Here is a 21,927-nt window from a genome sequence, read left to right as displayed (position 1 = left end):
ATGCTCAGCCAATCAAATGTTTGTACTTTTATTAAAATAAATAGTAATTTTTACTTTATTAATCCATCCTCAAGATAAAATTTTCTAGGGTACTTGAGAGAAAATTAATTTCAGCCTATTCCAATCCTGTCAATTTATTCATTTTTTAAAAATCAAAATAGCCACTACATTAGGGAAATTTTACAAAAAAATTACAGCTTGTGTTTGTTTGCACTTTCATGCTCGTCAAAACAGACCCAAGTCACAAATATACAAACAGGTATTTTATGTATATTCAGCCTATTAAAGGCATACAGAACATGTGATGATACACACCCACTAATGTGCATGCTGTAGGGGAAAATGTTAACAAGACACTTTTGGGAGTATAGTCAGCATCTGTAGTTTATCTTAGATACTGTTATTTCTGCAAATCAACGGCTTTTCAAAGACACTAAAATATCTTGATCGTCATCAAAGAATATGGTAAATATACAAAGGGATGGTAGAAATCTGAAAGCCTAGAAAAATGGAAGCTAACACGTAGAAAAAATAATCTGAAACACAGATATTTTGTTAAAGAGGTACCCGGAATGCAGTCATGCCAAGAGAGATCTTGGAATGATACTAGACAGCAAAATAAATATGAGCCTGCAGTGGGACATACTGAGGCGGAAAAGTTATTTGGGGGTTTAAATAAGCCGATGTATTTTTACAGAGAATGAAGCAATATTCCCTTTCCCCAGTCACAGGGAGAAAACCACCCGAGTTGACTGCAGAACATGCCAATCTAGAATTTTGCTGCCTCTAGAGGACAGGTATTCCTCCCCTCCCACTCAGAACAGAACCAGCTCCCACTTTGTTTTACATTTTGTGTCTGTTCTGGTATCTAGTTTTACCTGTCAATCGCTTTTTCATTTCACATATCTGCTAGACTTGCAGAGCCCATTTTTCTTAGTCTGTGTTAACAATATTTATCTCTCTCAAATCTTCCTCCATTTCTATCTCCTTCTTCCCTGTTCTAGTTTCTTTTCCCCATTTTTATTTCTCCTTTTTTTAGTATTTCCTGACTCCATACACTGTGCCACAATGAATATTTTTCATCCATCAGATGCACCAAACAAACAAGATACTGATCAGAACACTGAGGCTTAAGCAGTTTGATATTGCTATGGCTCTACACAGAGAGAAAGCAAAGTGCTTTTTCAGTTTGAAGCTGTTTGAATCAGCATCTGCATGCTTGGTAATAATCCATACATCTTCATTTTTGATGTTCCTCAAGCTAATAAGAAGTAAAGTTACATTTCCTGGAAGAAGCAATGGGACATCGCCATTAATAAGAGTTGTCCCAGAATGATGAACCAATTGCTTGTGATTTCTGTCTGTACACATCTTTGGTGTAAACAAATGAAAAACAAACAAAAAATCCCTCTGAAAAATATGTTTTAGAAAACAAAGGCCAAGTGAGAAATAAAGGGACAAAAGAAGGAGACAAGTAGCGTACCCATGGAAGCCTCCCTTTCACTTCACTCCTCCGGATTTCTTTAACACAATAAGTTGCTAAATTTCCCCTCTCCCAGCCCCACCAACGCTTCCCACTTGATCTTGAAATGGCAGTATGTCTATATGTAGGAGATGAAACTCTAAGTACTAAAATAGTCTTCTAGAGAGAAGAGTAAAGTCATATATTTTCTCTCTTTAAGCCAGACATGCCCATAATACATTACTGAATAATGGAGAAACAAGGTGGATGAGGTAATATCTTTTATTGGACCAAATTCTGTTGGTGAAAAAGACCTGCTTTTGAGCTTACACAGACCGCTTCTTTGGGTCTGAATAACTGTCCATCTTTAGCAATCTATAGTCAACAGATAAACTGAATTATGTGCCCCTTATTCAAAACCCAAAGGAAAAAATATGCACAATGATTCAAATATATGTGAATGAAGATCAATTTTAGCAATACCAAATTACATTCAAAGCTTTCAGTGACATGCTCCTTTAACTTCCTGCAAATAGACATTTGTTCCAGTACCTGTAAACACTCTTGATATTACATATTTTCTTATGCCTGAGCATTTATGTGATGGAAAAAAGAAAACTGAAGTTGAAAGTGATTTGTGATAGCGTTTTGTTCTGCCAAACATTCTTTTCCTACACCTAGAACTTAAATGAACTTTATATTTTCAAATGACACTTTACTTTGCCAAGCATCAGGATACCATTCTGATACCCTAAGGGAGAATGTGTGAGCATTACCTTTAGAGGGTTAGAGAACTCAGAAGAATAAAATGAAGTACCACTCGACCCAAACATGATTGATTCACCGACTTAAAACCTAGAAAATACTTTTTGTACATTCAGGTGTGTGAGCAAACAAACATTAATAATACAGTCTATCAGCTGTGTAGCTGGCTTTTTCTCCCCAAAAAAACAAGAAGCAACTTCCATTCCTGCACTAACCCTATGTGTACATTAACAACTAATATAGAAGAGGTTTGTACAGCACTTAGCACAACAGGGTTCTGGCCCACGACTACTGGTCTTAGGTGCTACAGTAATTCAATTAATATGTAAGTGAATATATAAGAATGACAATAGAGAAACTCCAAATTATGGGTCTGGTCTCGCAGTCCTGATGGAAGAGAGAGATTTCCATGGATTTCAAAGGGATATAAGGACTGCAAGATGAAGCCCACAACTCAGATTACAGAGTGAACGCTTATTCTAGAATAGGTTAATTTAAGGGTTCTTTCACAGGAGAAATACGCTGAGACCTCTTAAGCAGGCAACAGCCTATATAAACTTTGCTACTGTTTAGCTATCGGCCCTCATTTTCAGAATGCCAGAGAAACTACTCCCAGAGGTGAAATGAGAATGTGGGTTATATTTGTCATATATTTTCAATAATTTACTTAACATGATGTTCACCACAGAGGACATAAACAATTCCTGAAAAGTACTGTATATCAGTAGCAAGGAAAATCCAAACTTAGTAATAAGAAAATAAAAATGGTTTATTTAGCATGCACTGATATATCCTGGCAAGTCTAAACAAAGCGAAGTCCCTACCAAAGACAGAAGAATGCATTTATGGCTTTCTCCACCCCATGTGAGATCTATTTATGGTCAGAACTGAAAAGCCAATTCACTATTAGTGAAAATATACTAGTAATGTAAAAAAAAAAAAAGCTTTAATAATAGAAAGAAAGTCAAGAGGATGTTCAAGATGAGTAAACTGATGCTCTGAGACCTACACTCAAATAAATTTGTTAGTCTCTAAGGTGCCACAAGTACTCCTTTTCTTTTTGTGGTGTTACTGTGGCTTTAAGAGAATGAATATAACCTTCGGAATCTGACAGTGGGAGGAAGCTGCTTTGTTTTGGGTTAGACTGAGAGATGCTCTTTATATATGTTAACTATGTATCTAATAAAGACTGTTGTTAAGTTACTAGCAACAAATTTCAGAGTAACAGCTGTGTTAGTCTGTATTCGCAAAAAGAAAAGGAGTCTATAATAATAAATAAATTGGTTAGTCTCTAAGGTGCCACAAGTACTCCAACCAATTTATTTGAGCATAAGCTTTCGTGAGCTACAGCTCACTTCATCGGATGTATCTTATGCTCAAATAAATTGGTTAGTCTCTAAAGTGCCACAAGTACTCCTTTTCTTTTAGCAACAAATTATTATTAAGAGTAGTGAATTACTTGAATATAAAACAACACATAGATGATTCTTCATGCAATTGTTTATATTGCTACAGAGCTGCTGAATCAGTACACATACAGCTCTTTCTGCATTTATAATCCTGGGTCCTGGATTCAAAATATCATCCAGGTCTACGAATGGAGGAACAACATCTTCTTTCCTATATTCCCAAGTGGCTACATAGATTGGTATAAAGAAGTAAATGCTGAAGCAAATTTGAGGTTGGAGATGTGTTAATGCTACATTCCACACTTCTTACTCAAGCTAAGAATCCATTCTCTGTCCAGGCTCCACCATACCTAAGCACTCACGTGCAAATCCACCAATCCAGTGAAATCTCCTGTATGGCCACTCCTGTAACACAGTGTTCACAATGGAAAGTTCCTGCCTCTTACTTGTGTCTCCAACACTTAGTCTAACAACGCTTAACTTGGGGAAAGGAGATTTCCTGTTTCTTTGGAGCCATATCAATCAAACACTAGCCATTAGCCCTGGTGGTTATGTGTGGCTTGCAGATGGTCCTAGCATATACGTGCACAAAAAACAAACCAGGGAAAGCACTATACAGGGCGTCTGATAGAAGGACTATATTATTTGACTAAAGTAATTTTTCTGAGTACAGACTAACACGGCTGTTACTCTGAAACCTTTCTGAGGTATGTACTTGTTTGGAATAATTATTGCCAAAAGCGTTTGAGCACTGTACTTTTTTCTGGAATCTGGCAGCTGCCTCATTTGTATTGTGTTCATGGACAGTAAAGGAAAAAGAGGAGGGAAGGGAGGAGCTCCAAGAGTGGTGCCAAGAAGGTGTTGGAGCTGAGTTTCCTGATGTCATTTATATTCACTCCAAACGGTTGCATGGACGCAAGGAATGCTCTTTGATTTGGGGAAACTAAATAAAATAGCTTTGAGAAAAATGATTTTGATGCACATGTTTACACAGTCATCTGTATTTGGTAACTATGATTTACACATTTTAATGCTTAAACAAGTCACTGCCCACAAAAATCAAAGTCCTTCTGAAACTGCTTTGGGCTGTGCTCTCCTTCTAGTATCTATTCTGCTTTCTATAGCATATTGTTTTCATTTCATGTTGGATTAATAAATGGTGGTACATAAATGCTAACCAGACTCATAAATTTTAAAGCCAGGAGGGGTCATCAAGAGCATCTAGTCTGCCTGCCTGCACACTGCAAGCCACAGTACCTCACCCTCCCACTCCGTAACCTCTGGCTGAGTTACTGAAGTTCTCAAGTCATGAGCTAAAGACTTCAAGTTACAGAGAATCCAACATTTACACTAATTTAAACATGCAAGTGATCCATGCCCCATGGTGCAGAGGAAGGCGAAAAACTTCCAGGGTCTCTGTCAATCTGACCTGAGGGAAAATTCCTTCCCGACCCCAAATCTGGTGATCAGTTAGTCCCTGAGCATGTTGTCAAGACACACCAGCCAGACACCTAGGAAAGAATTCTCTGCAGTAACTTGGAGCCCTCTCCACTCAGTTTCCTTTCTCTGGCCATTAGAAATACTTGCTACTAGCAGTCCTGTTCCCTGCCACACAGTGATTTACCTCTCTGCTGGCTGCCCTGGGCACCCGATACATACTGCGGGGGAGAGTCACATGACCACTTGTGGCTTCCCTTTGCTTCCCATCAGAAAGTCATTTTTTCTGTGGGGAAGCAAATAAATCTGCGGGGGCACAAATTCTTCTCATGCACAGTGTCGCAGAATTCCCCCTGGAGCAAGTTTGGCAGCTCAGTCATCCTGTGATCGACCAATACACCCATGTCTTTCGCCTCCTCAGCCACTTCCAATTGATACCCCCAGCTTACAGCAAAAATTGATGTTAGTCCCTAACTGCATGACCTCGCACTATTAATTTTCATCCCATTTCTATTACTTCAGTAAGGTCATCCAGATCCTTGTGTATGCTATTCTGTATCTGATTTCTAGCTGGAAGTATTGCTGTACTTCCTGCTATGTGACAGCAGTATTCACTATCATGTATTTTACATAATTGCAATTCCTGCATCAGCAAATAACATAAATACCCTTTCTTCTTCCACAGCTTAAAAAAGCCTGCTTAAATGTATGAGACAGACTCCTCCAATTCCTTTCAAAACAAGTTTTACCCTCTCCATTCTCTTGACTAACACCCAGAAATCTCTCAATTTCTGTCTGAATTTCCCCAACCTCTCTTATACAGCATCTCTTACAAAAAGGAAAAAGGAAAGAACAGAGTTCGGGATCCCATTCAATACCCATATCTTCTCTGCAGGAGATCTTCCATGATCCACATCAGGATGTAGAATTCTACAACTTTCTGTGGCAGCAGTTCTGTATTTTGAGGTAGAAAATCAGGCTTTCGTGTTGTGACGGTGCCCCCCATAAAGCTTTATGAAAATATACTTATGAATGTATATATGACATAACTAGAATATGTTTTATGCTACGTATACCATGTAACATATCTCTGTAAAGGTTATGATCTACTGAATCTATTAATCCTATTTGTATGCATATATCATTTTTGTATTCACAGGTATGAATATTGGCTGTATACTTGTCTGATTCTAAGTGGGTTTTCATGAAGCAGTTGGTCAGCTTCCTGAGAAAAGACTATTCTCAATAAGTGCCTAATCAAGAAGCCTATAAGCCAACAATGAACTTGGAGATGCCAATCCACACCTGGGCTTTCCCAGGAATGTGGCTTGGCTGGTAAGGAACTCAGTCAAGCATGGACATGGTGACTTGCCCAGGTGAGTCCAAAACTCCATTTTGTAGCTGGGCTTTGCATAGGAGAGAGGAGGGGGTCTCTACCCACAAAAGAAAGTCTATTTAAACCTCTGGAGACCCCTCCATTTTGACTTCAGCTAGCTAAAGAGAGAGCCTCTCCACCACTAAAGATACCTGAAAGAAACCAGAAAAAAGGACAGTAACTACAGGGGGTGAGAGTGATTGCTGGACCCAGACTAGAAGAAGATTAGTCTGTAAAAGAAAGCTTACTGGAACTGGTGAGGTTTTTAGCTGTATTCAGTTTTATTACCGTACTAGACATAGACTTATGTGTTTTATTTTATCTTGATTGGTAATTCACTTTGTTCTGTCTGTTACTACTTGGAATCACTTAGATCTTACTTTCTGTATTTAATAAAATCACCTTTTACTTATTAATTAACCCAGAGTATGTATTAATACCTGGGGGGTGGGGGGGGTGAGAACAGCTGTGCACATCTCTCTGTCAGTGTTATAGAGGGTGAACAATTTATCAGTTTACCCTGTATAAGCTTTATACAGGGTAAAACGGATTTATTTAGGGTTTGGAGTTGGGCATCTGAGTGTTGGAAGACAGGAACACTTCTGTAAGCTGCTTTCAGTTAAGCCTACAGCTGTTAGGGGACATGGTTCAGACCTGGGTCTGGGTTTGCAGCAGGCTAGTGGGTCCGGCTCAAACCAGGCAGGGCACTGAAGTCCTAAGCTGACAGTGCAGGAAAGCAGAAGCAGAAGTAGTCTTGGCACATGAAGTGGCAGCCTCCAAGGGGGTTTCTGTGACCTAACCCATCACACCTGTCATCCTTCTGATGAGCCCAAGGGGCCCCCTAACATATCCCATGCATGCTTAGTGGCACAAGCTAGTGAGGATATCAAGGCAACAGCTTCTCCCAGGGCAGCGACAGATGTTGAAACAGAAGCTGCTGCAGCAGATACCATGTGAACAACTTTCTTCTATTGGGACCCAATGTGTTCAGTTTCCAGCTTGAATACACTATTCATAAACAAGTCATTAAACAAGGTCAAGCAAAAATTTCACAACTGCAGTTCCAGTAATGACATTAAAAGAAAAAAGTAGGGTTTGCTGAAAGAAGCAGCTTGCTAAAGTTCACTTAGATGCTGGTGCACAGCCATGTACTTCAGGCATTCTAATTGCTTAATGCAAGAACATGGGGGGGAAGGGGAGGGGAGAGGAGGGAGGAGGAAGAGTCTCTATGTGCATGTACAAAACAAAATCTACAACAGAACCTTTCTGGAACTTTGCCGCGTTTAAACTGCACATGTGGATGTAACCAGCATACTTACGGCAGGGGGGAAGGAGTTGCCACATTCGAATATAAATAAATCAGCAATACCAAACTCATTCCGTGGAATGGGCCGGATTACATTTTCAAGTACGGTCCATGGCTACATTTATTCTGTGGATCACGTTAAAGAAGTGGCCCTGATGTTAATGGGAAGTCAAAATTGAGCTATTAGGTGCTCAAATTAGGGATGCATTGTGTGTCTGGGTTATCTGAAAATCTGGCTCTTAAAATGTCACCATTAGCCTTAGGATTTGATAGTCCATTAAGATAATGGGGGTCATTTTACACCTCTATGAACCGTTGTCTTAGGCTAAAACTGCGTGACATCAGTTAGCAATCATAAGGGCTATAAATTTTTGGTTTAATGAACTGACTCTAGTGTAAAACCTTAGCAACATTCAGGCAGAATATGTATGGAATGTATGACAAGTCAGATATGCCAGTCTGTTGATGACAAGAGCATCTGAGGTTACTGTGAAGGTTTTGCGCTAGAGTACAAGTCTGATGAAGTTGAGGTACATATTGCTTTTCACTATCTGTTGGAGAGGTGTAACATAGTGGCTTGCCCATAGGGGCTGGAGGGCCTATGGCAGAGGTAGTCAATTATTTTTTGTCAAGGTCCAAATTTCTTGGTCAAGGTCCAGATTCCTGAAAAACATTTTTCACACCGCAATAAACAATAACGATAAGTAAATAAAAAGATTTCAGGGTCTGTTCAAAAGCATCTGGTGGTCTGGATTTGGCCCATGGTCCACCTATTGACTACCCCTAGTCTAGCATTAGCCAACCCTGAATAGGAAGGAGCCACAGCTGGATTGGATACGGTGGTTTCACTATAGAAGCAGCAGGAAGTGACGGGGGGCATAAGTTGCTGGGTCTGACAAATAGCTGTGGAAGAGATGCTTCTGAAGACAGAGCCTCAGGCCTTGTCTCTGTCAAGAACCAGGGTGTGGGCAGTCATGTCCAGTGGTTAGAGCCATAGGTGGTCAAGCATGAGGGATCAAGTCCAAGTCTGTAGCCAGGGTTCAGAGCCAAGGGTTTCAAGTCTGCACTGCTATTTATACCTGTGCTGAGCGTGCAGTGTCTGTACTCCACACGACCCCATACATGTAGAGCTTTCAATGGGAACGTAATGGAGAGCCTTGAAGGGAGAAATTGTTAGTAGTACACTGCAGTCACCCCTGAAGGGGAGGGAGCCTGGGAGACAGCTGATCCCCCTACAGGGGGAAACTGAAAATTGTATGGGGTGTTGTAGTGTTGTAGACAGCTTGGCTTAACAGTGAAATCCTTGCTGATCTTAAACACAAAAAAGGTGCTTACAAGAAGTGGAAGATTGGACAAATGACCAGGGATGAGTATATAAAAATTGCTCGGGCATGTAGGAATGAAATCAGGAAGGCTAAATCACACCTGGAGTTACAGCTAGCGAGGGATGTTAAGAGTAACAAGAAGGGTTTCTTCAGGTATGTTAGCAATAGGAAGAAAGTCAAGGAAAGTGTGGGCCCCTTACTGAATGAGGGAGGCAACCTAGTGACGGAGGATGTGGAAAAAGCTAGTGTACTCAATGCTTTTTTGGCCTCTGTCTTCACGAACAAGGTCAACCCCCAGACTACTGCACTGGGCAGCACAGCATGGGGAGGAGGTGGCCAGCCCTCTATGAAGGAAGAAGTGGTTCAGGACTATTTAGAAAAACTGGACGTGCACAAGTCCATGGGGCCGGACGCGTTGCATCCGAGAGTGCTAAAGGAATTGACGGATGTGATTGCAGAGCCATTGGCCATTATCTTTGAAAACTCATGGCCATCGGGGGAAGTCCCGGAAGACTGGAAAAAGGCTAATGTAGAGCCAATCTTTAAGAAAGGGAAGGAGGAGGATCCTGGGAACTACAGGCCAGTCAGCCTCACCTCAGTCCCTGGAAAAATCATGGAGCAGGTCCTCAAGGAATCAATTCTGAAGCACTTAGAGGAGAGGAAAGTGATCAGGAACAGTCAGCATGGATTCACCAAGGGCAAGTCATGCCTGACTAATCTAATTGCCTTCTATGATGAGATAACTGGTTCTGTGGATGAAGGGAAAGCAGTGGATGTGTTATTCCTCGACTTTAGCAAAGCTTTTGACACGGTCTCCCGCAGTATTCTTGTCAGCAAGTTAAAGAAGTATGGGCTGGATGGATGCACAAGGTGGGTAGAAAGTTGGCTAGATTGTCGGGCTCAACGGGGGGTAGTGATCAATGGCTCCATGTCTAGTTGGCAGCCAGTATCTAGCGGAGTGCCCCAAGGGTCGGTCCTGGGGCCGGTTTTGTTCAATATCTTCATTAATGATCTGGAGGATGGTGTGGATTGCACCCTCAGCAAGTTTGCAGATGACACTAAACTGGGAGAAGAGGTAGATATGCTGAAGGGTAGGGATAGGATACAGAGGGACCTAGACAAATTGGAGGATTGGGCCGAAAGAAATCTGATGGTGTTCAACAAGGACAAGTGCAGAGTCCTGCACTTAGGACGGAAGAATCCAATGCACCGCTACAGACTAGGGACCAAATGGCTAGGCAGCAGTTCTGCAGAGAAGGACCAAGGGGTGACAGTGGACAAGAAGCTGGATACGAGTCAGTAGTGTGCCCTTGTTGCCAAGAAGGCCAATGGCCTTTTGGGATGTATAAGTAGGGGCATTGCCAGCAGATCGAGGGATGTGATTGTTCCCCTCTATTCAACATTGGTGAGGCCTCATCTGGAGTATTGTGTCCAGTTTTGGGCTCCACACTACAAGAAGGATGTGGAGAAATTGGAAAGAGTCCAGCGAAGGGCAACAAAAATGATTAGGGGTCTGGAACACATGACTTATGAGGAGAGGCTGAGGGAACTGGGATTGTTTAGTCTACGGAAGAGAAGAATGAGGGGGGATTTGAGAGCTGTTTTTAACTACCTGAAAGGTGGATCCGAAGAGGATGGATCTAGACTATTCTCAGTGATAGCAGATGACAGGACAAGGAGTAATGGTCTCAAGTTGCAGTGAGGGAGGTTTAGGTGGGATATTAGGAAAAACTTTTTCACTAGGAGGGTGGTGAAACACTGGAATGCGTTACCTAGGGAGGTGGTGGAATCCCCTTCCTTAGAAGTTTTTAAGGTCAGGTTTCACAAAGCCCTGGCTGGGATGATTTAATTGGGATTGGTCCTGCTCTGGGCAGGGGGTTGGACTAGATGGCCTCCAGAGGTCCCTTCCAACTCTGTTGTTCTATGATTCTAGTGTATTATTGATAGTGAGTAGGCAATGTGAAATGGAAGGCAAGAGACTTTTCCCGTAACCTGTTATTTCTGTGCTTTTCAGGTTTTAAATTGGTGTGTCCTGATGCAACTTTTATGGTCACTAATTGAAATCTGTGTGTTTATTTCCTTGGGTTTTTTTTGTTTGTTTTTTTAAAAAAAACCACGGTTTTCATGTATCAGTGAGTAGGTTCCATGGATCAGGAAGGAGAGAGGGTGAGATGACAAATGACTGAAATGTTTAACTCCTGTATTTTAGTGTCATGCTATAATATATAGATTATAATAATTGTTGTGTGTTACAAGATGTCCTCTCATTGTGTAATTTGTTTTAAAAACAAAAATGTCAAAAATAAGATGTGTCACTCACAACCATAACATCCGTTTACATGGGTCAATGACAAAGATTTAAACAATGGCCCTTCAGACCCCCAGATCCGATCTCTATTACTTGAGGTATAGGAGTATTTGCAAGTCTCTATTTAGTTCACCAATAGATGAGACTTAATTTAACTGGATAGCAGTCACATACAGGAGACAGTTATGTCCCTGATTTTGGGAGAAGTGTGTTATTTAGTGGTCAGAGCTCATCTAATCCAGCTCTCAACTCTCAACTTTTCCAGACTACTGGACCCCTTTCAGGAGTCTAATTTGTCTTGCATACCCCAAGTTTCACCTCACTTAAAAACTCGGGATTTGGTTTCAGCCCCACGCAGCAGGGCTTGGACTTTCTGCCCTGGGCCCCTGAAAGCCCAACACTGGCCCTGGCGACCCCTTAAAACGAACTTGCCCACAGTTTGAGAACCGCTGATATAGTATGTAGAGCAGTACAAAACAAATAATTGTCTGTGTGAAATTTTAGTTTGTACTGATTTTACTACTGCTTTTTATGTAGCCTATTGTAAAACCAGGCAAATATCTAGATAAGTTGATGTTCCAGAACCCTTGGAAGACTTCTATTATCCCTGGTTAAGAACCACTGATCTAACCGAAGCATGCTCAATATGAAAGGAAGCATGGCTAAGAAGTTAAGATTTGGGCCTACCGCGCTGGACTAGGCCCTTCCTGACTAAGCCTGCAGTGACTCTGTGAGAGAGACTTGAGGCTGCTACGTAATGTTATGAACACAGTGTGACAGATATGACAAGATTCTCAGCAAACCTTATGGAATTAAGTTAAACCTTATTGAATTACATTTAATACCTTTGAGGTCCATTGTATTGAAAATGTGAATGTTTGTGTACTATTGGGAGATTGTATGGAACTTCTCTAGGAGGAAGAAGGATTAATGCAATCTCTGGAAGATAACATGACCTTCAAAAACTATGCTGATCAATATAGAAGACAGTTGATCTTTTGGGACAATGTGTGTGAAGTAGAATTCTTAGAAAATACTGGGTAGGAAGAGATTACAAGCCCCTACCTACAATTCAGCCTTTGAAGCTTTGCTGGGGGTGGGGGAGGGAGGAAGACCTTTTGTCTGCAGATCGCCTGTGATGGGAGGACAATTCAAAGACCCAGTCTGGATTCTCCAGGGGCCAATAGACAAAAAAGGATTTTTAGATAAATAGCCTGGTCCTAAACAGGCTCAGGGCTTTTGTTCTGATCCCACAAATGGACCAGACCTCTGGTTCACAATCCTTAGGGAAGGGTTTGAAAGACTAACAGTTGGAACAACTAACACCAATCAGAGCCCTTGTGGAGACTGGAGGGGGGGCTGATCTCTGTCAAGACTATAAGCACGCATGTATTTTACTGCTTTTAAACATTCACTCTGTAGTACTTTTACCTTAAGATTAAAATATGCTTGCTTAGAAAGAACTGTGTGGTAACTTATAACTGTAGCAATTACACTGTGTACTGTCTGAGAAGAGAAGCAAAGCAGGTCTGCTCAAGAAGACTGTCTTTGACTGCAAACAACACAATTAAAGCAGGGAACTGTTTAGCCTGGAAACACCCTGGACAGAAGGGAGAGAGATGAGAGACTTCACGCAAGAGAGGCAACGACGAGGGAGCCAGAAACTTAAGAGTGGGCATCCTTACTGAGCCACTGACGGGAAACAGCTGCAGTTGTCCTGAACTGTGACACTAAGGTCTAACAACTGTTTGAACATTGTATGCAACTTGGTCAATGCAGGGAAGTTATTGTATATTTGGATTGTAAAACTTTCCTCTATAAATGCATTGAATCTATCTTAATGGGGGGCTGTGGGAGAGAAAACAGGGAAGCAACACAAGTAGTCCTAAGCACATATTTGGAAGACAATGGGGGCAGCTGTTAACTTTAAGGAGCCTGTCTCCACCAAGTTGCAAACTTTGTTTTGCCAAAGATGGGATTACTAGATTAAAAGGCTACAAACAGTTAAAAAGTGTTATGATTCCTACAAAGTGGAATGAGTTGCCAGGGGCTGTCCAGGGAGCATCAGTGAGTTCTGAAAGGGCAACAGACAGAAAAACAGGCTCTGTGGAAGAGACTGTAGGGAGCTAGGCCTACTATGGTCCCCATGTAGAATATGGTTAAACACCTGGTAACCTAGACATGCATACACTGTTTTTTTATTGTTTCAAGTTCTGTTTTCTCAAATGCTTTTATTTGAAATAAATGATACATGGTTTTAATGAGACTATTTGGTCACTGATTACCACTGTCAGTGCCCCAGAGGGAACATAACTGCATGGTCGAAGACAAGGGTAATCAATTATTTTTTGTCAAAGTCCAAATGTCTTGGTCAAGATATAGTCAATGTCCAGGCTCCAGAGAGAAGAATGAAAAACCCAACAATAACTATAAGTAAATAAAAATATTTTGGAGTTCATTCAAAAATGTCTAAATCAGAAAGCCTAAATCAGAGCTGCTGAGGCAATCACAGTTAGTACCAAAGGACTGCCACCCAGGAACTGGCCTGAGAGTGGGAGAATCACATGATTCCCCCACAAAGCTCTGTTAACTAACTTGTAAAATGAGTTAGCAACTCATACTTAACTACCTTCTCAGGTTGGGATTCATGGCATTGGTCCCTAATAAGTGGGAGCCGGTGCATGGGAATATAAACCACACTCAAGCTATGTATCACTGCAGCTGCGCCACTGAAAGATCTCTGGTGTAGCCACTCTATGCAGGCAGGAGAGAGCTCTCCCATTGGCATAATTAAACAACCCACACTGAGCAGCAGTAGCTATGTTGGCAGGAGAGCGTCTCCTGCTGACATAGCACTATCCACACGAGTGCTTTTCTAGGTGAAACTTATGTCAGTCAGGAGTGTGCTTTTTTCCACACCCCTGATCAACAAAAGTTTCACCGACAACAGTGCTAGTGTAGACATAGCCTAAATAGACATGAAATTTGAACTCATCTCCTGTTTCCCAGTTCAACTTTCTCCTAAGTTATGGGAGAGTTAGTCTCAAGTTTTTGAGATTTCTTGCAAAGGGTGTCCCAAATAAACCTATGAAACTGATATTGCCAACCGCAAGTGCTCAAAAATCATGAGTTACAACATTAAAAAAACATGAGATTAAAAAATAATTAAGTTAGGGTTCTTCTTTGCCTTCTTGGGTTTTGAGCCTTTAGGTTCATGTTTTCAAGCTTTTGTCGGCAATGATAAGGGCTAGAAACTTCCTTGTTTTCAAAAAAAAAAAAAAGTTCCTGTGTTCAAGTCTCTGAGCTGGGACATCACAAGAACACACCAAATATTGTGAGACTCATGATAAAAATCACAACAGTTGGCAAAACTGCAATGCATGGAAAAATTTCAAAACAGGGATCACGTTGAAACTCTTATAATCCTGTCAATATCAACCCAATTTTCACCAAATCACCATAAAAGATTCAAATAGTACTCAAAGTTTATTTTCTGTTTCACTTTTTGCCATGTCAAATGAGATTTTTACAAAACAGAGGTTTAAAGCTCCTGTTACACTGAAAATTTCTGACAACCTTAATTTTTATAATGTGCTAGATCCTTACCCAATGGATAGCACAGTATCATCCATTTCATTGTATATAGAATTAGGCCATATGGGCTGAATCCTACAAACTTTTACTCACTGGGATAGCCCCTACACACCCGGGAGTTGACAGGGCTGCTAACATGAGTGAAGCCCCAAATCTTGCAAATACTTAACAGTGAGACTACTTACACGCTTTCAATGGAAGTGTACATATGTACATCTGCAGGATCAGAGCTGAACTTCTGCCAGCATGGCTATATTGGTCAAGGGTATTAGGAGGTGGGATCCCTATCTGGTACCCCCAGCGCAGTTATAACAGCAAAACTGCTTTTACAGATGCAGTTTGTTTTGTTCATAGCTGGTGCTTTTATTGTATTGGAACAAAGCATCTTTGCCAGTTTAGCTATGTCCACACTAGGGGAACTTTGCCAGTACAGCACACTGGCATTCCCATACTGGTAAAGCATTCCCAGTTTAGAGATAGTCTGTTTCATTGTAAAGATCTATCTTGTTTATCATCACCTAATTTGACTTCTCCAGTGCTCTCTAAATGAGGGGGGAAATGGGAAAGCAACTGGTAACTTCACTGTCTACTGAAATACCACTTATTTAAAAATCCACATGTTAAAAACTAGTACTGTATTAAAAGTGTGAACCAAGAAGTCCAAAGGTAAAGCCGTTAACTGGAGAAATGGTGCAAGATATCAGAGGCATCAGCTCAGGGCATACATATCACTTACTATTTATACTACAACACAATAGGCACAAAAGAATGATTTAAGGATGGAGTGTCCTTCCTTAACTTTAATTTTTTTTTTTGCTCAACTATGGTATAGAAATAGATTTGTGTTACAGTAAAAAAATGATAGGTTTCAGAGTAGCAGCCATGTTACTCTGTATCCGCAAAAAGAAAAGGAGTACTTGTGGCACCGTAGAGACTAAGTACTCCTCTTTTTTTTTTTTTTAGTAAAAAAATGAAGAAAGTATGGAACTATAAACATGATTTCATAAATATCTATGACTCAAGTGCAGCTCCCAAGCCATATGAAAAGTTCACCTTTAATATGGAAGCATTCTCAAGGAGACTACAAGTCTTTGTGCCCAATGCTTTAATTTGATCTGAGCAGACAGCCAGCTGGAAGTCTGTTCCAGTTTATGCAGTTTAGGTGCAGCCCCAAGGCTGCTGATAAGAAAGCAATACAGTCCCTGCTCAACTACAGTCTGGTTTACCTACCTGATACAAAATAAAAAGACCTCAAGAAAGATATTTTTTTTTTTAAATGGCTGCCTAAAGTTAGGCTCCTGTGTTCATATTTAGGATTCTAAATAAGCAGCCAGATTTTCAGAAGTGCTGAGCACCCAACATCTCCCTCTGACATCTATAGGACCTTTTGAGTACTCAGCACTTTTGAAAAATCAGTTCACTTTTGATGCATAACTTTTAAAAAAATATATATATATCTTGGCCCAAATGTGGAAAAAACTTATGCCAAAGACCATTAGACAGACTTATGAAGCAGCTCTGCCAGCTTTTGTGGTACTTAGTCTATGCTGGCTCTATGGCACAATTGTTTTAGGCACGCACTTCACTGCAGGATTAATAGGTTTCTGAGACACACAATATGGTGAGTCTACCCTAACAGTATAATTTATTAACAGTTTATGAGCTTGGAAGGTATGGGTTTCTAGAACTCACAACTTTGGGAAGCAATTTTCTGCAGCTCCTCTATAAATCAGTTCTCAGCAATTGTTAAGGCATCTTGAGACAGATCAGGAACATGTAAACCACTGCTTTTATTTATTTCAGAGGGTCCACTTTAATGTTCTCCTCACTAGTAAATTAAATACTGTGAACTAAATAAAAGTGGGGTGGGGGGAGAGAAAACCTTTTGTAGTGGTAAACACCCATTTCTTCATGCTTTGTGTGTATAAAAAGATCTTCTATACTTTCCACAGTATGCATCCGATGAAGTGAGCTGTAGCTCACGAAAGCTTATGCTCAAATAAATTGGTTAGTCTCTAAGGTGCCACAAGTACTCCTTTTCTTTTTGCGAATACAGACTAACATGGCTGTTACTCTGAAACCTGTGAACTAAATAGTGCAAACTAAAAACTCTTATAATTAAATAAAAACAGTTCTGAATTGACTTATTCTACATGTTAAAAATTCTCTAAACCAAATTAAATTGTTATTAAACTGCATTAATGTTTCAATGTAAATAAAAATAAATGTTTGTATAGTATTGAAATTTGTCCATTGGGTGGCAGTCGTGTTTCAAAAAAAGAAAAGGAGTACTTGTGGCACCTTAGAGACTAACAAATTTATTTGAGCATAAGTTATGTTTGCAGATACAGGCTAACACGGCTGCTATTCTGAAACCAGTCATGTTTCACTGAGCCAAAACACATACATACACACAAATTAAGCATCAAAAATATTATGCCTATTACATGTCTGGAAACAAAAAACAGCAGTTAAAAGGAACAATAAAACCATCCCACTGGTCTTCGGTACATATATCACTTAGCTTGCTCCCCGTTTTAATATCTTCACTTTGGCTTCTGGTTTGTGCTACTATGGATTTTAACACGCTGCGCTGTTTGCACTTAACACTCTGCAGGAGGTCTATAGCTCTGTAAGACTTTGCATCATTTCACTGAACATGCAAAGATTTAGCCAAGTTTCTTAATACTAATTCATAGCAATACTGTAACAGCTTCTTCAGAGAGGTTATGGTGGAATTCAATTTGGGATTTCTAAAGCTGAATGCATAATAGTTATGAAGATCAATTATTTTACATACAAAGGAGAAACTTTTAGACATTAGTCTTTTGACTATTTCACTTTAAGGAAAATATTAAAAGAAATGTTGGTCTAATAGTCAACAATATTCCTTTGTAAATATAAGTTTTAAGTTTAGAGGAATACAAAGGAAGTATGCTTTTTCCACCACATTCTCATTAAGTCATCTTAGCAGATTCATTTAATGGTTTATTTTAACAACTATTTCCAAAGGAGAGTATGTAGACCAAGTTTCAAGCCAGTGAACATCTGATAACTAAGTTGTAAAGTACACAAAAATGGGGGCTTATAATGGAAACGCTGACAGATGTATAACTACTGCAGTTAGCTATGACATTCGGACCACACAGCCTCCTTCAGAAAAAAAGCAAAATTACTTTCTTTTTGTAGTACGTTCTTTAGGAAGCCTAAGAGTAAAAAAGTTTGTTGCTATCTTTGTTTTCTATTTTTGTTGTGAATGTAAGATAACGTTTTTGTTCCATTTACAATTCACTTTTTTTTGGGTAACAAACAATAATGGCCTCTGTATTCAATGAAAGTCTGAAATGAGTCATCAGACTTCTTCCTCCTCCCCTGGATGACTATAGCAAAAGCTGTCAGTTGTGATTACCCCCCTTATGCAAACACTTGGATTGTGTAGAAAGAAAGAAAACCAATAAACTCCGGGGACCAGGTTCCAATAGTATGGGGGCCACAAGGAGGGGAGTGTTAAGACCTTTAAACTTACTCTGAGCTACTTCTCCAATATACAAATAATGATGATTGTCTGCTCCATGTTTAAGATGATTTCCAGCCAACTTAGTGCCTAAGAGTCATAGCTAAGTGATAAACATCATCACCTCCAGATGCAGAAACAGCCAATCTGGGGCTGACATGTAGCTGCATTTAGAAAGAGGCAGCAACAAGCTGCTGCTGCAGTGAGTACGTACACACACACTAGCGATCACATGGCGCATGCACACCTTGTATTTCTCTGAGCCCAGCCCGGAGCCCTTCATTACAGGACAAGACCAAATAGTGTTGAGTGCACAGGTGCGAGTGTATGTAACTCTGCAGAGCTGCACACACCACACAGGCAGAGCAGCTACCTGAAACTCCCCCAGTCCCTCTAACACCAATGCCAGTTCAGAAAGCCTGCCTGAACCAGGACAGCTGCCATGGGGGGTTAGAGAAAGGGATCCTGGTAAGGGGCAACATAGGGGGAGAGGATTGGCGGGGAGAGTCCCGGGCGGGGGGCACAGAGGATCGAGTGAGGGGGAAGGGAGAGTCGGGGGGGGGGGGTGGCAGAGAGAATCCGTGAGAGGTAAGGGAGAGCCTGGGGGGGGGGCACAGATCAGGTGATGGGGGGAGGAGAGTGCCCCGGGGGAGGGCACAGAGGATTGGGGGAGGGGACAGTCACGGGGGAAGGGGCACAGAGGATCGGGTGGGGGTGGCAGAGCCCCGGGGTGGGGGGGGTCACAGAGGGTCTGGTGAGGGGGGGGCAGAACGACCCAGGGGGTCGAGTGAGCGGTTCTGGTGAGCAGGCGCATGGGGGAGCCGAGGGGGTTGGGTCTGGTGATGGGGGGGGGGAGCTCAGGTTCTGATGAAGGGAAGTGTGGAGTGGGGGGTCTGGTGAAGAGCGAGAGAGCCGGAGGACAGGATCTGGGGAGGTGAAGCCCAGGGGAGGAGCAGCGGTGCGGGGCAGTACGGGGAGCGAGGTCTGCCGAGTGGGAGCGTGGGGGGAGCCGGTGAGAGGGGAAGAACGGGGAAAGGGGGGGTTCCTGGTGCGGGATGTGGGGGAGCACACACAGAGCGGGGTCTGGTGACAGGGAGCGAGGGGATCAGGTGAAAGGCAGCACAGGGGAGCTGCGGGGTCAGGGGCAGCCCGGTGCGGAGGGGGCCGGAGAGAAGGCACCGGGGCGGGGGGGGGGGGGGGCGACAAGCAGTATCAGTTACCGAATGCACGAGGCTCAAACTCCACGGAAAGTTGGCGCAGCCGCGTGGGTCGCTGCGCCGCGCCCCGGCCGGGCTGCGGGCGCCTCGCGTACAGCCGGGACGAGCCGGAGCCAGGCGCTCCCGTCCGTGTCCCCGGTGTCATTCGCCCCACCCCACCCCCGCGCCGCGGGCCGAGTCCCGGGGGGGGGATTCCCCGCCCCGCAGCGGGACTCCCCGCGTCACGGGGCGAGCGCAGCTCCCGGCCCCCGCCCGGCCAGCCCCTGGGGGGCAGCGCCCCCCGCCCTGTAGTTCCGACGAGGCGGGCCCCGCGCCTCCCCCCCCCCCCCCAGGTGCGCAGGGAGTGTTGGCACGAGGGGAAGGGGCGTCAGGAGCAACCTGTAGCGCGTGCGAGTCACTCACCGAGTCGCCGTGGCTCCCTTGCTCAGCGCCTCCCCGCAGAGCGCTGATGACTGACTCTTGGGAGGGGGGGGCGGGCGGGGAGCGCGGCTTGAGCCTTCTCGGCGCCCGTAGCTCCAGGCCGTGTGACGGGCCAGACTGTGCCTCTGCTGAGTGCAGCAGCTCGGGCCGTTCGAAGGGGCCCGGCGCGCGGGGCTGGGAGCAGGGCGGCGGCAGCCGGAGCAGGGCGGCGGCGATGTGAGTGGCCATCCCAACCCCCCCCTGCCCGTGTGTGTGTGTGTGTGTGTGCGTGCGCGCGCGGGGGAGAGCAGGGAGCCTCTCCCCCCCCCGCCGTGTGCGTGGAACGGATCCTCCTCCCCGTGCCGCAGCCAGCAACCCCGTAATGCAGGGTAGGGGGCTGCCGGCCCCAGCGTACGCGCTGCTGGGGGTTTCCCGGCGGTGCACGTGCCCCCCTGGGGAGCAGCTCGCTCCCAGCAGGGATCTCCACGGTGCAGCCCCCTCCTTACCCCGGGGTAGCAGAGCACCCTGGCTGCCTAAAACCGTCAGTGTTTCCAAATAAATCCCTCACCTGTGCCACTAATAACACCCACGGTGATGACCGACGAGGATTTGACAAACTTGATGCACGTCTCCCCTACTTGGTGCTGTTTGTTTTGTGTCTGTGACTCTGGTCTTAGTCTGTGGGAAGCAACCTGGGCAGCTTCACTTTCTGTTTCTCTTGAACTTCACTTTTTTGTGCTGCAAAGTGCTGCAATCTTTGGGTGGTAAACGCTGCAGAGGAGCGTTTACATTTCATTCCCTAAAACAGGACTCCTTGAGTGCCTGTGGCTCTAGATAGAGTTGGTGTTGAAGAAATCAATATAGATACATAATTTTAATACTCTTTTAAATGATTGGAAACAGTAATATTTAATTTTAGCTGTTACATTTTGTCTTACAGTATTTAAGTTTTGGCCTTAATCGACTTCACAATAATGAGTTAAATAGTCATCGTACATCAGGTGAATAAGATTTGTTCTAGTGTCCCTTTAATCTCCTTCCTTTATGTTTCTGCAATTTGCATTATTTGCTAAATATACTTAAATGCAGTGCTATTTATTTCAGTCGGCAGTAGCAATGCTTTTGTATGGTTTCCACAACCTGTTAGGATTTCACAAATTAATTGTTCACGCAACCTGAAACAGACCAGTACTTGGTTTAGAGTTTTTTTCCTTCCCTGTTACTGTATGATAAGGTTGCCACAGTTCAGAGCAACTAAACCTGTATTCCTGCTCCATGGTCCAGCAAGCGAAGCCATGCTTGGCTTCCAGCTCCTCAGTCATCACTTCACTCGCGCAGAAACTTGCATCTCTCTCCCTTGAAATTGGAGTTTTTGCAGGCTGCATGGTTCCCTGCTAACACTGTGTTATTCCCAGCAAACCTGAATGGCTAAACAGGTCAGAATCTGTGCTTTGCTCAGAGGCTATTAAAAGTGTAATTGCCTAGTTATAAATTACCACACATCTCATTCTAAACAAGCTCATTTATTCTTAAAGTGATAGCATTACAGAGAAAACATATTAAAAACAATAAAATAACCTACATGCATGCTAATAAACTTACCAAAATCACTCTACCCCAGATACACAAGTGCTCAGGCAGGAAGGAGTCAATCCTTCGCACGCACAGACTGGGTAAATCAGCCTATGTCTTTATACAGGTTGGGCCTTTCACCTACAGTCTTGATGAACGGGTAATCAGCATACAGTGTTTTTTTCCTCAGGGTATAGCTTCAAAAGGTAAGGTTCACACACAGTTCAGCCAATCCAATCCGATA

At 42.9% G+C, this 21,927-nt stretch overlaps 2 protein-coding genes across 8 annotated transcripts in view; one reads left to right on the top strand and one right to left on the bottom strand.

Moving 5' to 3' along the window:
• The window catches only part of ELF1 (E74 like ETS transcription factor 1), a 148,694-nt gene extending 127,931 nt beyond the window's left edge, over positions 1-20,763 (bottom strand). For 2 of the 5 annotated variants that reach the window (XM_073345892.2, XM_073345873.2), the window contains exon 1: positions 19,716-19,882. The gene's annotated coding sequence lies outside the window, so the exon portion shown is untranslated. Of the gene's footprint in view, positions 1-19,715; positions 19,883-20,114; positions 20,378-20,679 lie in introns of those variants that run through there. The other 3 variants (XM_073345903.2, XM_073345853.2, XM_073345923.2) reach the window with 3 other exon arrangements.
• Positions 20,146-21,927, top strand: part of WBP4 (WW domain binding protein 4) — a 45,492-nt gene continuing 43,710 nt past the window's right edge. For all 3 annotated transcript variants that reach the window (XM_073345990.1, XM_073346010.1, XM_073345982.1), the window contains exon 1: positions 20,146-20,348. In XM_073345990.1, the coding sequence (XP_073202091.1) occupies positions 20,161-20,348 (188 nt within the window). In that variant the 5' untranslated portion in view covers positions 20,146-20,160. The remainder of the gene's footprint in view (positions 20,349-21,927) is intronic.

Source organism: Lepidochelys kempii, chromosome 1 (genome assembly GCF_965140285.1).
Source record: "Lepidochelys kempii isolate rLepKem1 chromosome 1, rLepKem1.hap1, whole genome shotgun sequence".
NCBI lineage: Eukaryota > Metazoa > Chordata > Testudines > Cheloniidae > Lepidochelys > Lepidochelys kempii.
Note: the sequence above shows the minus strand (reverse complement) of the source record. Positions and strands in the feature narration are given on the sequence as shown.